This window comes from Canis lupus, chromosome 17 (assembly GCF_003254725.2).
Source record: "Canis lupus dingo isolate Sandy chromosome 17, ASM325472v2, whole genome shotgun sequence".
NCBI lineage: Eukaryota > Metazoa > Chordata > Mammalia > Carnivora > Canidae > Canis > Canis lupus.
The window spans coordinates 722,990-738,783 of record NC_064259.1 but is presented as its reverse complement, the minus strand read 5'-3'; the positions used below and the strand labels follow the sequence as shown (position 1 = coordinate 738,783).

General features: G+C 58.2%; 1 protein-coding gene across 1 annotated transcript in view; it reads right to left on the bottom strand.

Moving 5' to 3' along the window:
• Nucleotides 1–15,794, bottom strand: part of SNTG2 (syntrophin gamma 2) — an 85,557-nt gene that overhangs the window by 25,369 nt on the left and 44,394 nt on the right. Inside the window, exons 11-14 of the mRNA XM_049096046.1 lie at nucleotides 11,339–11,468; nucleotides 10,058–10,096; nucleotides 6,431–6,547; nucleotides 199–270 (exon numbers count right to left, since the gene is read on the bottom strand). Coding sequence (XP_048952003.1) covers nucleotides 199–270; nucleotides 6,431–6,547; nucleotides 10,058–10,096; nucleotides 11,339–11,468 — 358 coding nt within the window. The remainder of the gene's footprint in view (nucleotides 1–198; nucleotides 271–6,430; nucleotides 6,548–10,057; nucleotides 10,097–11,338; nucleotides 11,469–15,794) is intronic.

Here is a 15,794-nt window from a genome sequence, read left to right as displayed (position 1 = left end):
CATCCCACTCGTGCACACGATCCACCCGCCCGCCCACCCACACATCCGCCTTCATGAGCAACAGGGTGGCATCACTGAGGATGGGAAATGGGGTGAATACAGAAGATGTTCGGCTTATCTTACTATTGCAATGTACTCCTTAAACCCGGAGGCACATCCTATTTATACGAAAGCATCCCCTGTACGAAGGACACCCACCTTGTGGAGTTTAAATAGGACCTCACAGAGGTTGTAGGTTTCTTCTGCTCGTCCCCAGTCTAACGTGCTCACCTGTAAGAAATGTAAAACACACACATAAACCATAAGCATCCTCCTCCTTGCCCAAGGAACTACAGGAGACGCTGTGTATGCTCGTTAACTCGGCCGGGGAGGCCGCTCACGGCGTCCGTGTACACAGACGTCAAACAACCACGCTGCACACTTTAAAGGACTGTGGCTTTGCTGGGTACGCCTCGGTGAGGCTGGAGGAGGCTGCACAGTGTACGTGAAAAAAAAAAAAAAACCACGACTTTTAGTTGGACAAATGCGAACATTTCCAGCAATGGAGGGAGTCGCCATGTCTTTGCCTTAACTACATTCTAAGCCACGAGCAGGACGGCAGGGACGCCGGACCTCGTACGTGGTGGTGGATGTGAGGAGTAGCCCGGCTCGCCTCCGTCGGCGCGTGGCACAGCTCGCCGGTGTGTGTGGGGCTCATCCACTACGCCTGTGCAGGTGCAGGCATACGATTCATTTCGGATTCCCTTTACACTGAACTAAGGACCAATTCTAGGTCAAGTGTAGAGCTAGTGTGTGTGAGCGTGGGTGAGTCCGTGCGTTTGCTGCAGCGTGACCTCCAGCGTGTGTCCAGTCTTGTGGTTTAGGACTAAACTTACTAGTTTGTTCCATTCCAGAAATAATACAAATTTATTAGCTTATCAACATGTTTTTGATTGGCCTGCCGTTGGGTTTTGCAACTCTTTTAACAATAATCATGATCAACTCATCCAACTTTTGGACACAGCTGACGATTCAGTCCACGGGTATCTACAGCAGAGCTGTTCCCGCAGAAGACCTGAAATAGTCAACACCGTGACACATCCTGATGTTTATTGCTCACCCGGCACTTGTTTTCCAGCTGTTAAAACTACAGATAAAAAAAAAAAATGAAACTAATCAGAGGTTCACTGTGTCTTTGAAATGTTGAAGGTACTTGACGTGCCAAGTGGTGACCTTCTCGAAATCGTTCCACCAAATAAACACGGGGACGCAACCAGGCATTTCAAACCCATCTCCTCGAAACGTTTCACCGAGCAGTTAATGACACGAAAATCACAGGGATGTGTTGCCACTTAAATATCAACGGACCCAGAGTTAAGTCACTGCTCCTGTGATTTAAAAAAACAAACAAACAAACAAAACAAAAACACCAAAACAATGATGCAAAAGGTAAAATATAAAAGCAAGAAGGTCAGTGAGAGTGGTACCTGGAAGGTCACTTTGGGGCGCAGGAGAGCACGGAGCCACAGGATGAACCTGGACACACTGTTCAACTTTCCCAGAAACAACAACGCGGCTGTATTTTGGAGAATCACAGAAACACAAAGAAAACAACCCCAGTGTCCAGAACATTCTCCCTTGAGCTTCCTCGCTGCTGTGAACCTGCACTATGCACGCCTGCGTCAGCGCGTGGCTCTGCCGTCCTCAAGCTTCGCAACTGTGAACGCTCCTCCGATTCAGCAAAAGCACAAGCACCAGGCATTCCTAAGGGCCTGCTTGATGCAAATGGCCCCCAAGGGACCCAGGATGCCCCTCGGGGCTCCTTTCACCTTCTGTTTCATTAGTTCTGACTCTGCAAAGTGTCTGGGCTGTGCACATCCCACAGTAAACCCGGCCACCGCACACGGAGGGATGATGCAGGACATGGCCTTTCCCAGGATGCGACCAGCATCTCCGGAATTAGTAAAGTGACAGATTACACGTGTGTGTGTGTGTGTGTGTGTGTGTCCACATATCTGTGTGTAATCAGAGGGTTGATCTAAGTTCAGAATCAGAGGTTGGAGGGCAGCGGTGAGTGATGGGGTGAGATCTCAACCGAGCACAGCCATGAGTTGCCCGCGAAGCCCGTCAGGAGGCAGGGGCCGGCACCATCTGGGTGACTCAGAGCTGGCAAGCGTGGAGTGGGGCTCAGAGGCCTGGACTTATAATTTTTTAAATTTATTTATTCATGAGAGACTCAGAGAGAGAGATAGAGAGAGAGAGAGAGAGAGAGAGAGAGGCAGAGACACAGGCAGAGGGAGAAGCAGGCTCCGTGCAGGGAGCCCGACGCAGGACTTGATCCCGGGTCTCCAGGATCACGCCCTGGACAGAAGGCAGCGCTAAGCCACTGAGCCCCCCGGGCTGCCCTGAACTTTTAATCTTAAGTAAATTTACTTAAAATGTATTAGATGTATTAGAAAGCTCTGCAGGTGTGAGGCCATGTGAACCAGCAGCACCAGCACCGCCTGTGAGCTTGCCTGGAATGCAGGTCCCCAGGTCCCACCCCAGCCCGAGCAGATCTGAGCTGTGTCTTAAATATATGGGCCAGTGACGACTCTTTGTGGGGACTGTGAAGAAAACAGTCCAGGTGTGACCGTTTCACAAGGCAAGGAAGACGGACAGACGTTGGGGAGGAAGGTGGAGAGTGAGCGAGGAGACCGTCCTTGCGCGGAGATCATCCTCAGTCGGGCCTGCTGGCTTTGCGAACTAGATGCTCTGTGACGTCACGTCCTTACACCCGAGGTCCTCAGGTGCACGTGGCCAGTCTGCACGGCCTCTCGGGGGAGCGGGGGAGATCTCCTCACGGCAGGAGAGGACGAGGAGCGGCGCTCCGAGGAGAGCCCACGCCTGCCTGTCGCAGAGACGGGGATGGGAGCGGAGCCCGGATCCTCACGCGCCTTCCCGGGGACTCAGCGGGGAAAGGAACCCTGACCCACGGGGCACCTCAACCTTTCCAACCAGCAGGCAACGAAAGGGGAATAACCAGACTTTGCCACAAACGGGAAGGTCTGTAAGCACCTGCCACTGATACTCTTCCCCGGGCACGGAGTCAGAGTCGGCAGTTTCTACGTTTCGGGACCACATTTGATTTTGAATGTAGCAGAAATTTTAGGCCATGGGAGGTAGTATCTGTCTGTTAATAGTATCGGGACACCTACCGTGCAGCCCCAGGGGCGACACAGTAATTCTGCATTAGACACGCGATCGTCTGGCATCGCTGCAGCCTACAGAGCTTCAATTAAACTATTTCTTTTTAGGAAAAAAAATTCTAGATGATAGAATACATTTGCCTAATTGACATTCTTACAATTGCCTCTGGTGTTTCCTGCACGTTCATAGGTAACTGCCACGGAATTCACACGTTAATGTGTGAGACGCTGTGAAACTGGCCCTGTAACTGTCATCAACACACTTTACTGATGTTTGCCAACAGGAGGAGCTCACGGTTCCTCAGATCCCAATTTGCGAGTCAGAAAGAACCGGCTGGTGGGAAGGAAGGCGGCTGAGAACGATCCTGCTTTAACCCATACCTGGGAGCACCTGGGAGCACCTGTGGGCCTGGGAGATGGGCCAGCCCCCCTCCGGGCCCCGCCTCTGCCCCGACACCTGGACCCGGAGCCGGGAGTGTGCACGCCCCCCGTGCCCCTGACTCTTCCAGCCCCTTGTCCCTCGTTTCCCTGATTGGCATCAGTGTTGTCCCTTTGCTTCATCTTGAGGGAGCTCAGAAACCATCCCTGACACATGACTCTCTTCCAGCTCTTCCTGGAGTATCCGGCAGAGAATCTTTGGACCTTTCAGAAACTTACTCAAGTGTTGTGACTTGACGTGTTGAGAGCCAGGCTCCGTGAGTGTGCTCAGGCTTTCTGAGTGAAAGAAAGAGGAGAGGCAGCGGGGACGGAAATGGGACAGCGAAAGCGAAACGTCAGGGACACCTGCGGACCTGCCTGCCTGGAGCCACCTGTCTCCTCACAGGTGACGGGCTGCAGCCCACGTCTCCACAGAGCCCTGTCTGCATGGTCAGCAGGGCAGAGTCTCCCCTGGGCTGCGTCCCCCCTCTGCTCAGACCTCTGTCCGTGTGGAATGCAGTGGCGCCCGGAAACTGGCGCTGAGATGTGCGGGGAGTCACAGCAAGTCTGTCTCAGGTTCAGAACCCTCGTGTTTCGTGTCACCGTAGCATAAATACAGACAATAAAAACTTAACATGCGGGGATCCCTGGGTGGCGCAGCGGTTTGGCGCCTGCCTTTGGCCCAGGGCGCGATCCTGGAGACCCGGGATCGAATCCCACATCAGGCTCCTGGTGCATGGAGCCTGCTTCTCCCTCTGTCTGTCTCTGCCTCTCTCTCTCTCTGTGTGACTATCATAAATAAATAAAAATTAAAAAACAAAAAAAAAACTTAACATGCGATTGCTACAGATTTGGGGGCCGAGCGGAATCGTTACTGGCAAATTGCCACCAGCTCCAGGCTACGACGTCCAAGGGCCGGCCAAGTACCTGTACATATTTCGGAATAAATTCACTTGCTGTATTTCATGTGGTGCTTTTGCAGTGAGAAGCTGCAGAATGCTAACAGCAAAGTTTATCAGTTAAATTGACATGTTCTAGAGTTTCAAACACATTTCTGAATGTCCTAGTGCCGCTTCTCAATGCTCACCGCGGTCCCGTGGGGCGTGCCGGCTGCCATCCACTGTCCGGCGCCCACACTTCGGACACTGTCGGTAAAGGTAACAACACTCGTCAAGTCCTGCGCTGGCACATGGGCAGGTTCGGGTCACGGCCCACAGCCAACAACTAGGAATTTATAGCTTATTTGTGAAGCTCCTCTTTTCCTGGTATTTTCGCAGTAAAACTCCTTACTGTCTTATACAATCTTTCCAGTCCCCATTTAAAGGTAGACTTTTGTTATTTTGGATAATGCATGAGAACGATTTGTTTAAGCCCGCATAACCCCGTGTCTGGTGCGCGAGGAGGCTGCAAGTCACTGGCCCTACGGTACAAGTGAAAACCTGGTGCACACGGGCCGTAAGGAGGATCCAGGTCAGCTGGGCCCCCAGGGCGGCGCCTTGGAGGGGAGCCCACTGCCCCGACCTGCGCCGGCAGGAGGACGCGGACCTTTGGGAGCAAACTGTGGGGGGTCCGGGTGTGCGACCCCAAGAGGTCAAACCAGCAGGGCCCCCAATCATGGGGTCAGCAAGGCCACTCAACACTGCGAGGTTCCCCTGCAGGAGCCCAGCCAGGTTCCCACAGAAAACGACAGGGGATGTCCCCCCAGAGCCTTCTGGAATGCCCCAGAGCACAGTTCTTCCCGGGCACCTTGGGGGCCACTGAGCCAGGGCCACTGCTGCTGGGGCCCCCTCTACCCCAGCAGGGGAAGCACCCAATTCCAGCCCCCAGCCATCCTGTCCCACCTAAGCGGGGAGACACCCAAGAGCGTCCCCTGAGGGACCAAGATGTTGTCACAGGACTACAGACCATCGTCTGCCACGGGACAAGGGACAACTCACACCTGCTGCTTCTACCCGGAGCATCAGGCCAGGGGTCGAGACTTACTGCCGAGACAACAGCGCCCCGGCCTCTTGGCTCCCAGGAAGGACCCCAGGATAGATACTCAGTGGTCCACGCACACACGGGGATGGATACTCTGTGGCCCACGCACACCCCGAGAGGCGTGATGCCAGGCGTGGTGAAGCAGAGGTGGGTGCAGGTGAGATGCTCCCAGACCCGAGTGCACTTCCAGGATTTTGTCAGGACAGACAACTCCCACGTAAATCTCCGTTTAATACAAGCCTGTCCTGGGAGCATTTACTTCACTCTGATTTTACAGGTGATATTTAGCACCGACAGTTGAGGTCACCAGGGACGTTTAAACTTAATGACATTAGGAGGCATGCACATAAGTGAACTCGCGCTATCCTCGGATTGAATATTTATAAATACCTCGGCCTTCGCCTTTTAGTTTTCCACGGGCATTACTAGGACGGGACTCCCCAGGTGAGCCGGGAGGGTTAGGGTGGGTCGTGGGAGCCGCTCCGGGACGGGTGCGGGAGCAATGCCCGGGAGCATGTCCCCCTCCGCCCCTGAGCTGCCTCCCCGATGCAGTGACAGGTGGGTCCACATGGGGCCAGATGCCCGACATGTCTCACTCTGTGAGTGGCTGGAGCTCCCTGGCCTGACAAGGGCTCATGTGGAGCTCAGAGCCGCGGGGCCCCCAGACTCCTCCAGAGATGGCGAGGTGCTCCTGAGCACCAGGCCAGAACCAACTTTCTATACAACCAAATCTCCCCTCAATTGGGCCTCATTAACACAGATGCACCCCCGAGGCCTGTCCTGTAGAATAAAAACGGTCTCACCTCCCCTGACCCCGCTGCCCCTCAGGTGGGCGGCCCCTCCCCCGGGAACCCAAGCGTCCTTACCGGCGGCGTGCTGAACACGTGCAGGGACGAGCCTTTCAGCACTAGGAACTTGGAACAGCAGGTCTGGCAGGAGCCGGTGTCTTCGAGTCTCTCGATGACCCACCCCATGTGCACAACCTGCAGACGGAAACCTCTGAGATTAGACCCAAGCCCTAGCAGGTGCATCACTATCCCAGGGGCTGGGAGGGTCGTCCCTATAGCAGGTGCGTCCCTGTCCCGGGAGCTGGGGGGCCTCCCTGTAGCAGGTGCGTCACTGTCCCAGGAATTGGAGGGGCCATTCCCGTAGCAGGCTGGTCACTGTCCTGGGGGCTCGGGTGGGGGGTGTCATCCTGCCTCTGCGGTTTGCAGGACAGTTCCCACACCTGGTGAAAGATGTCCTGGTCAAGATGCAAATGGAAACTCACAGAAAGAAATTTCATAAAACTCTGACTATTAATCATCTGAAATGCCTATAAACTACGTAAACTTAATGAAATTCCATATATAATTGACTTCGGCCTGGATCAATTAGCAGAGATAAATTAGAGCTTAGCTGTTATTGGAAACTTTGCCTACTTTATGAAATCTTTTTTAGGTATATGTAGTTCATAAATAATCTTAAGGTTACCTAATTTTATGTTTTACATTATGAATTTTCTAATGGCTTATTGTGTTTCCAAGAAACGTATATTATATTTTTATGAACACCTACCTGATCACATCACTATGATTAAATTAAGAGAACACGACCATTATAACAAATGAGCATATTTTCATTTATCTCTTCTGGTGCCATTTCCATAGGAAAGCCCTTTTTTTTTCCCACTTGAATGAGTCAAGATAATTAGTTAAGTGTCCTTCGGATGACGCTGTACAGCTGGTCCTTTACAGAAAAAGCCCATGTTACCTGAGATTCGGGTTCCTTTTGGATTTGGTGAATAAGGCGTTCACAGTTCTCTTTAACTCAAGTTTTCCAGGTGAAATTTCATTTGGAAATGTACAGAGCTATTTGCTATTTTAGCAGGGAACATGTGTTCTGGTTTGCCCAGGGAAATTTTTTTTCACATTTCAATGATTTTTATTATATTTTATCAACATTCTGTGACTTTTTTAGTTACAGGTCACGATATGATTTTTATTTCTTATTTCTTTTTCTCTTTTAAATTGGAGTTCAATTTGCCAACATATAGCCCAGGGAAATTTTAAATGTATGACTGTCCCTGTTAGGCTGGCCGTCATCCCAGAAGGGCCTGCCTCTGTTTGGATGGCAAAGTATACAGTCATCTTATTCACTAAATATGAGTCTAAATATATATATATATACACACACACTCCAGGCCTTTTCTATGATCTTCTAATTCTACTTTAGATTTGTTTTTTGCCAATTTCAGGGGTTCCTAAATACACTTATTTTTTCAAATATTTATTCAAATATTATATATCCTTGCTACATATCAAAATCAGGAATTAACTGCTTAGAATGAGAAAAGCATTACTTCTTGTTCTTAAAGGGCCCAATTTCACTAAATTCCTATCACATAGACAAAATGTTTACTTCCTGGAAAAAAAGTGCACTAGTCCCCTGCCAAGAGCACAGTGAGACACGGCAGGGGTGGTGCGGCAATAAACCCACGCGGTAACACCCATCTCTGATATTTCCTTCCTAATAAACTAACTCGAGCCCCTGAGAAGCCATAACATAGAAATTTTAAGGTCAGAGAAAAGTGTTTAGGTTACGCATTAAAGCGTTGTGACCTTACGGAAGAGACTGCGGCTCAGATGTTACTCCGGCCAAACTGTCACCAGGAAAGGGCTTACCTGGGACCAGGACACAGGTGTTAATGACACGGGGGCACTGAGGAGCCTTGCACAAACGCGGTTTAAGTCATAACACCGCGCCAAGATGAAGCGAGAGCAAGATGATCCCACTGCGCTGCCGTCTCCCGCCCCGACCACCTCGTGTTCTCGGTTTCGGGGGTTTTGTTCCTCGGAGAGCTTTAAGTTGCTTTGAGCTCTGCTGAGACCCTAACCAGACAAGGCACGCGCGATGCCGGCCTGGAGCTGCTCCTCCGCGCGTGGTGCTCGAGCCCCGTGGAAGCTGCGGGCGGCGCGCCTGCCCTCCTGTGAGGACCGCGGACCGCGGGGGCCCTCCACGGAGTCCGGGCAGCGTCCCACCCAGCGACGGAAACGCCGCATTCCTAGGACACCGAGCGTCCCTCTGTCCGGCGGTGTCGTGAGAACCACCCCGTGGGACGCGCTGCCGATCTTGATGTCCAGGATCAAGGTGGGGGGGGACCGTTCCCGGAGGCGAGCGGACGGGCCCGGTCCGGTGTCCGGCCGACGCCAACCCAACGGGTGAGGACACACTCTGCACGTGGGCCATGGAGCTCCGTCCCCCGTGGACGAGTCCACGAGGGCCTCCACCTTGGAGACACAGCGCGGAGCAAGACAATGGCATTTGATGCAAGGACAGAGAGGAACCTTACTAATCTGGGGACGAGCTAGAACTTTCGCTGATGAACAGCCAAGCAGCCTCAGCTCTTGAATGCGGATCGGACTGGTCGTGATCAAGAAAAACGTGACAAGAGGTAAAGGCGAGCTCAACGGGGCATCCTCTGCGTCCGTGCCGCTTACGGCCACTGACTGGAGGGCCCAGCTCCAGCAGCCCTGCTCCCGCCCTGCACACGCGGGCTCCCCGGGCCGCAGGCCTCCTGACCTGGGCCGGCTGTGCGAGGGCTGCACCCAGCGCCCTGAGCGGGCGCCCACACCCCACACCCACCCAGGCGTGATGGGAACTCGCTGCCCACGCTCACAGCCCCAGCTGCACTTTCTCGGGAGGGACACGACCAACAGGGTGGCTTCCAAGCTTCCTCCTCTGCTGCTCAAACTGCCTGGGCAGAGGGGTCACCCCTGTGAACCCACAGACTTGGGGGAGACCCCGGATCGGGGAGGTGGCTCAGCCCTGTGAACCCACAGACCTAGTGGTGGGGACCCCGGATCGGGGAGGTGGCTCAGCCCTGCGAACCCACAGACCTAGTGGGGGGACCCTGGATCGGGGAGGCAGCTCAGCCCTGCGAATCCACAGACCTAGTGGTGGGGACCCCGGATCGGGGAGGTGGCTCAGCTCTGTGAACCCATAGACCTAGTGGGGGGGACCCAGGATCGAGGAGGCGGCTCAGCCCTGTGAACCCACAGACCTAGTGGGGGGCACCCCGGATCGGGGAGGCAGCCCACCATGGCTGGCTCTGCCCTGAGGACTGAGGGGTGGATCCTGGTCAGCAGGCCTGGGTCACTGCGGGGACGCCACCTGCCCAGGGTGCAGGCTCCCCTGACCCCCCACCATCTGCTGGCCAGAGGCCTCTCCGGGGCAGAGCTCTCCGGTTGAGGAAGTGTCTGGAAGTCGCACGAAGCCACATCATGCAGGTGTGTCTGCAACAAGGAACACCCCTCGGCTTACCCGGCACCCGCCTCCCCCACAGACACACAGCCGCCCGGAGCCCGTGTCGCCTGGAGGGAGGACCAGGCCATTCCTCCTGCCCTGGGGGAAGGACCCGACTCACCCCCCAAAGTCCCAAATCAAGTTCCAAAACCAGGAGGAGCTGCTTGTGGAGACTCGCGCATGCTCAGCGTGAAAACTGCAGGACCCACCTGGTCACAGGAGGAACAGCACTTGTTCGCCATCCTCACCTGCAGAGAGAGGGAGGCAAGGTGTCAGCGGGACGAGAACCGAAATGCCACGAGTGTCCCACCTGTCGGAGCCGCACGGGGCGTCCCTGGGAGCTTGTGTGTTCCACGGGGCATTTCTCACCCAAAAACCAAACCACGACGGCAGCAATCCTCACAACGGAAAGGAGTCCTAAGGTCAACTCACGGAAATCATTCTGTGTCAGGTCAGCACGTTGCGTGAGTGAGGCTTTGGGATGGGAGATGTTTATGTGTCAACATCTGGAAAAATGGGGAAGACGCCTGCTGCTCTGGGGATCCCAGGGGTTCCCCTTCCGTGAGCTCCTTCACTGAAGTGGCCCCAAGGTCCTGGGATGCAGCCGCGGGGTGGGGGGAGGCCCAGAAGTGACGCGCGGGGCGGGGGGCGGGGAGCCTGGCTCCGGGGGCGACGGCGTTTCCCTCCTCTGGGCTCGGCCTGCGGGAGCACCTAAGACTCGCCCGGCCTGGGGCTGCCGTGGGCACCGGCACGCACCCACCCACCTCCCCTGCTTGCTTTTCTCTTTGCTTTTAGTCCACCCAGATTCTTGCGGAATTTGAAATGTCAGGTCTGAACACTCGGGTCCTAGAGACGCGCCGGGCTGCAGAACCGAAGTCGAGCACCGTGCCGCTTCCCAGATACGGGAATGTGCTCGGTTAGCCCGTCTCACAGCTTCCGGGAAGCAGGGGGTGTGGAAAGGGGGGGACTGCGGGGTGGGGGATGGGGGCAGGCGCTGTTGCAGGGCGGGGACAGGCAGGGGGTGGGGACGGGGGGGGCAGGTGCTGCTGCAGGGTGGGGATGGGTGGGGGATGGGGAAGGGGGGCAGGTGCTGCTGCAGGGTGGGGACAGGCAGGGAGGTGGGGACTGGGGGCAGGTGCTGCTGCAGGGTGGGGACGGGCAGCAGGGGGTTGGGATGGGGGCAGGTGCTGCTGCAGGGTGGGGACAGGCAGGGAGGTGGGGACTGGGGGCAGGTGCTGCTGCAGGTTGAGGATGCGCAGCGGGAGGTGGGGTAGTGGGGGTTGGGGACGGGAAGGGGGCGTGGGGATGGGGGGCAGGTGCTGCTGCAGGGTGAGGAGGGGCAGCGGGGGGGGGTTTGATGGTGTGTTGAAGACAACTACATGCTTCCCTATTAATCTTATAACTATTTTAGGGTCCATCATAAATAACGAAAGCATCACACTATTTCGTGGACAAAGCGTGGAGGCCTAAATCACGGGGCGTCTGCTCACACTCTGCAGCGTCAGGTCCCTGATGTTCGCAGACACGGCTCTCAGCCAGGCGGCGCCCTCCTGGGCCGAGCGGAACTGCAGGATCCCCGTGCTGACCCCGTCCAGAGCCAGCACCTCAAACGCGCTGCACCTGCGGGAAGAGGGAGCCACGGTGTGCACACGGCCCGAGGGGGGGCCACACCCACGGCACCTGCAGTGCGGCCCGGGGCCCACGGGAGCCGCGGCCACGCGACCAGCACGTACGGCCCCCAAAATTAGGTTCCCAGCTTTGAAACCCAGACCTAAAGGCCATCTCCAATTCAATTAAAAAGTACAAGAGCGAAGCGGTGTAGGAAGTAACCGTGGGTCTTTCAGTAAAGGTGAGTCGTGGTCTCGGGGTCCCTGGGGTCCTTGGGAACCGCGGCGCCAGGAGCCCCCACGCAACGACCCGGCAGGTGGACCTCGGCGTGCTCGGCGTCCACGGGACTTCACCGCGCACACGGCCTCTGATTTACGACGGAGCGCCCCACGGCCCTGGTTCAGTCCTGACCACGCGCAGCCTTTCTCAAAGGCTCCCCACACGTAACTGCCGTGATTCGCGAGCTCCAGCCGCGATGCCCCGCGGGCACGACCCTGGGGATGGGTGACCTGAGTGCGGCCCTGACCCCGCAGGGCTGCTGTCCTCATGGGAAGACACGCCGGCGCTCTGTCCCCACCCGGGGAGGACACGGCCGTGTGCAAGCCGGGAGGAGGCCCCGAGCAGCTCCAGCCCCACGGGACCTGCGCGGGGACGTCTGGCCCAGAACTCCGAGCACAGAAGCGTCTGTTGCCTACGCCCCAAGGGGGCCCCGGGCTCTGCAGGCCCCGCTGGCCCACGCAGCTGCCACGGAAAGGGCTGCCCGGCCGCTTCCTGCATTCTCTGTGACAACACGGCGCATCAGTCCACGCCGCCCACCCTCACGTCCTTGCGCAGACGACGGCCAGATAGACGTGTCAGTCGGGACGAGAGTCTGACCCCGTCCCCGAGCCACCTCCCGAGCGGACGGTCCTCCCCTCTGGCCCAGGACACATGCCGACCCCGTGTCCTCTGTCCCCCCTCCCTCTCCTTCCCCTCCCAGGCCCGACCTCTGACCATGTCCACCCCAGTCCCGACCACACGACCTCTGTCCCCCTATCCTCTACTCTCCCCAGGCCGGACCCCTGACCACGTCCACACGACCTCTGTCCCCCTCCCCTCCTCCTTTCCCCCTCCCAGGCTGTGTCCACCCCCAGTCCAGGCCCCACCTCCTCTCCGTCCCCCCCGTCCCCTCCCACCGCCCCGCGGAGCCCGGCCACACGGCTCTGCAGTCAGAGCATCTGCTCAGCCTTTTCAGGATTCTGTCCCCATGGCCACGGCTGCCGTCGCAGCAAACACCCACAGACACCACGGCCGGTGGGCTCGGCACTCCGGGGCACCCCACCCCGGGTTTCAGGGATCGGCAGTAAGGGCTTCCCTGGGGACAAACCAGGCCATGTGCAGAAACTGTCATGGATGGGAGGGGAGGACCGGCCACACCAAGGGCTCCTGGGGGGCTTGCTGCTGCCTCTCGGGGACCCGGGATGGGACCCGGGGGAAGTACGGCCCGCGTGCGCTGCGGTCCCTGCAGAACTGGAGGCCCTCAGGCCGTGAGGCTGACGCACAGGCCGTGGGTTCCTTCTGCTCGTGACGGAGCTTGGAGCGTCCACCCGAGATGAGAAGACACCATGCGCAGGCCTGTTTGTCGACCCTGGGAAGGGTCCCCATGCTGCACCATCGGGACCGCGTCCCCTCCCGGGGGGGCAGCTGACAAGCCTGGTGACTGGCTTCGGCCCCAACCCTGTCCCTCCAGATCCCGTGCTCTGGACGATGACCACCTGACCACCTAAAACACAGTCAAGGTCCACGTTTCCATCCATGAGGAGAAGCAGCCTCAGCGTGGGCTCCGTCCGGCCTCTCGCACACATATCGCCACTCCACCCTCGCTCTACACACCCCCACGCAGTCCCCGCAGGGACAGGGACAGGGAGATGGCGCTGATGGGGTAACGCATGTGCCCGAGGCCACGAGACACCGCAAAGGAGCAAGCATGCGGGGCATGAGGCGCGCACATACATGCACACACGTGCACACACACGGGCACATGCACACAGAGCCCTGTCTCGGCGTCTACAAGCTCGCTTCTCACCACAGCACGCCACCACGCGGATAGTGTCATTTGCATGTTGGAGCCGCGCTGGTTGCGGCCCTACAGGCCACACTACATGTGCGTGTCTGCTGTCCGGGTCCCTGAACCTGCTGGGCCCGCCCCAGGCGCCAGGACCCTGAGCCCCACGGGTCCTCCCCCGGGACGCAGACGCCACCTCGGGCCCGGCGCTCACCGGAGCCGCCACGGAGCATGAGGCTGGCCAGGGGCTGTGCCGAGGGTCTTGCCTTCTTGCACGGGATTGGAGACGCGAGTGGGGGGCCACGTGCTCCCGCCGGCTCCACCTGCGGACCCCTCTGCAGCCTCCCCACAAGCCGCACCAGGAGGCACCTCGGGAACCTCCGACCTGGGTCTTGGGGGCGGTCGTGCCCTGGAGAGGTGGGGTCTCTGGGGAGCAGTGGGGCGGGCGTTGAGGGGCACACCCAGGCCCGTCCCCTGGGGCAGCAGAAATGGAAACCCACGTGACCTGGGTTCGGCGGGTTTCGTCTCAGGAGTAGTTAGAGAGCCGGTCAGGTGTGTGACAGGCGGGGTCCCGCGGCCCCGGGCCAGGCCAGGGCCCACGAGGGGGACGAGGACAGGGGCCTGCCCGGCGGAGCGGCCTAGGAGCTCTGGGCGTGCGTGGGGATTCGGCTGTGGACACGCCGACGTTGACCCCACCAGCCGCCTGTCTGGGCACCCGGTACAGATGAGACCCCGAGTGCCCCGCGCCTGCTTCCCCCGCCCCGGATCCAGCCACATCCCACACGGGCTGCTCCCCGCACGGAGACGCCCACGGCCCTCCGTTCGACCGCGCCTGACCCACAGGCCGCGCAGGCCGTGACTTCCGGGGTCCCAACCACAGACAACGAGCTACAGACGAGTCCTGTCCCGGCAGGAACGCTCACGGCAGACCATCCTTTCCAAAACAGGTCAGAGTGCTCAGCAGGATCGCTGTGGGCGCAGCGTCACTCCTCAAAACGTGCTTCTGTGCAGCGTGTCGGCCCCATGCAGGACGCCGGGAAGCCTGTCTGGCTGCTGATGGGCGCTTTCTTTTTTTTTTTAAGATTTATTTTTATTTATTTATGATAGACATAGAGAGAGAGAGAGAGAGAGAGAGGCAGAGACACAGGCAGAGGGAGAAGCAGGCCCCATGCAGGGAGCCCGACGTGGGACTCGATCCCGAGTCTCCAGGATCAGGCCCTGGACCAAAGGCAGGCGCTAAACTGCTGCGCCACCCAGGGATCCCCATGACGGGCGCTTTCCTGTAGGATAAGGTCACCTCCTACAGAGAAGACTGGCATCTTGCTGTACAAGGCAAGACATCGTTTCACTGTTCTTCTCTTTTGCTTTTAAAAGATTTTATGTATTTGTTAGAGATGGAGCGCGAGTGAGCGTGGGGGGAGGAGCACAGGGGGAGGGGATCTCCCACAGACCCGCTGCGGAGCGTGTGGCTGGGTGTCCCGGGGACTCGATCCCACGACCTGGGCCGAAACCAGGAGTCAGATGCTCAACCGACTGAGCCCCCCGGAGCCCCTCCGCTGTGGCCTTCAAAACACAAGCGGGACAAAGGGCCCGAGGCTCCCTCCTCCTGCCGCGCCTCCTGCGCGCCCACGTCTCGGCAAGGGAGGCCAAGAGCTGCCTCCTCCTTCTGCGGCCAGCACCCGCGCACACGCACGAAGAGGCGGTCCAAGCGGGAGCAAGAAGCCGGCTGGCGGCGGGGGGGACCCGTCGCGGACCGACCGATGCTGCTCTTGGGGGATAATCACTCGGAGTGAGACCGGCCTCCCCGTGAGGCTTCTTGGTCCACAGAACCAGGAACCCACCAGTGTCTGCTGCACTTCAAAGCTTCTTCAGACCCGCACAAAACCGTGGGAAGAAGGAACGCCCACATCTTCTCCTCTGTCCTGCGCGGGCCACAAGCACGAGCCCAGAAACAGCCTCGCAGGGCGAGGCCACAGGGCCCTGGAAAGGCGCAAGGCGATGTCGCTATCTTGCTTCCCGTGGGCCGTGTCCCTGGGGTCAGGCGGCGTGTCCACCCCTGGGAGACCCTACCCTGACCGCACACGAGGGCTCCTTCCCGTGGGCCGTGTCCCCGGGGTCAGGCGGCGTGTCCCCCCAGGAGCCCCTATCCTGACCCCACACAGGGCTCCTTCCTGTGGGCCGTGTCACCGGGGTCAGGCGGCGTGTCCACCCCCGGGAGCCCATGCACAACGTGCCTGGTCTGCAGCGGCCTCAGGAAGTGTCCTCGCCATGGGGATGGCCTGGGACGGTCGTGC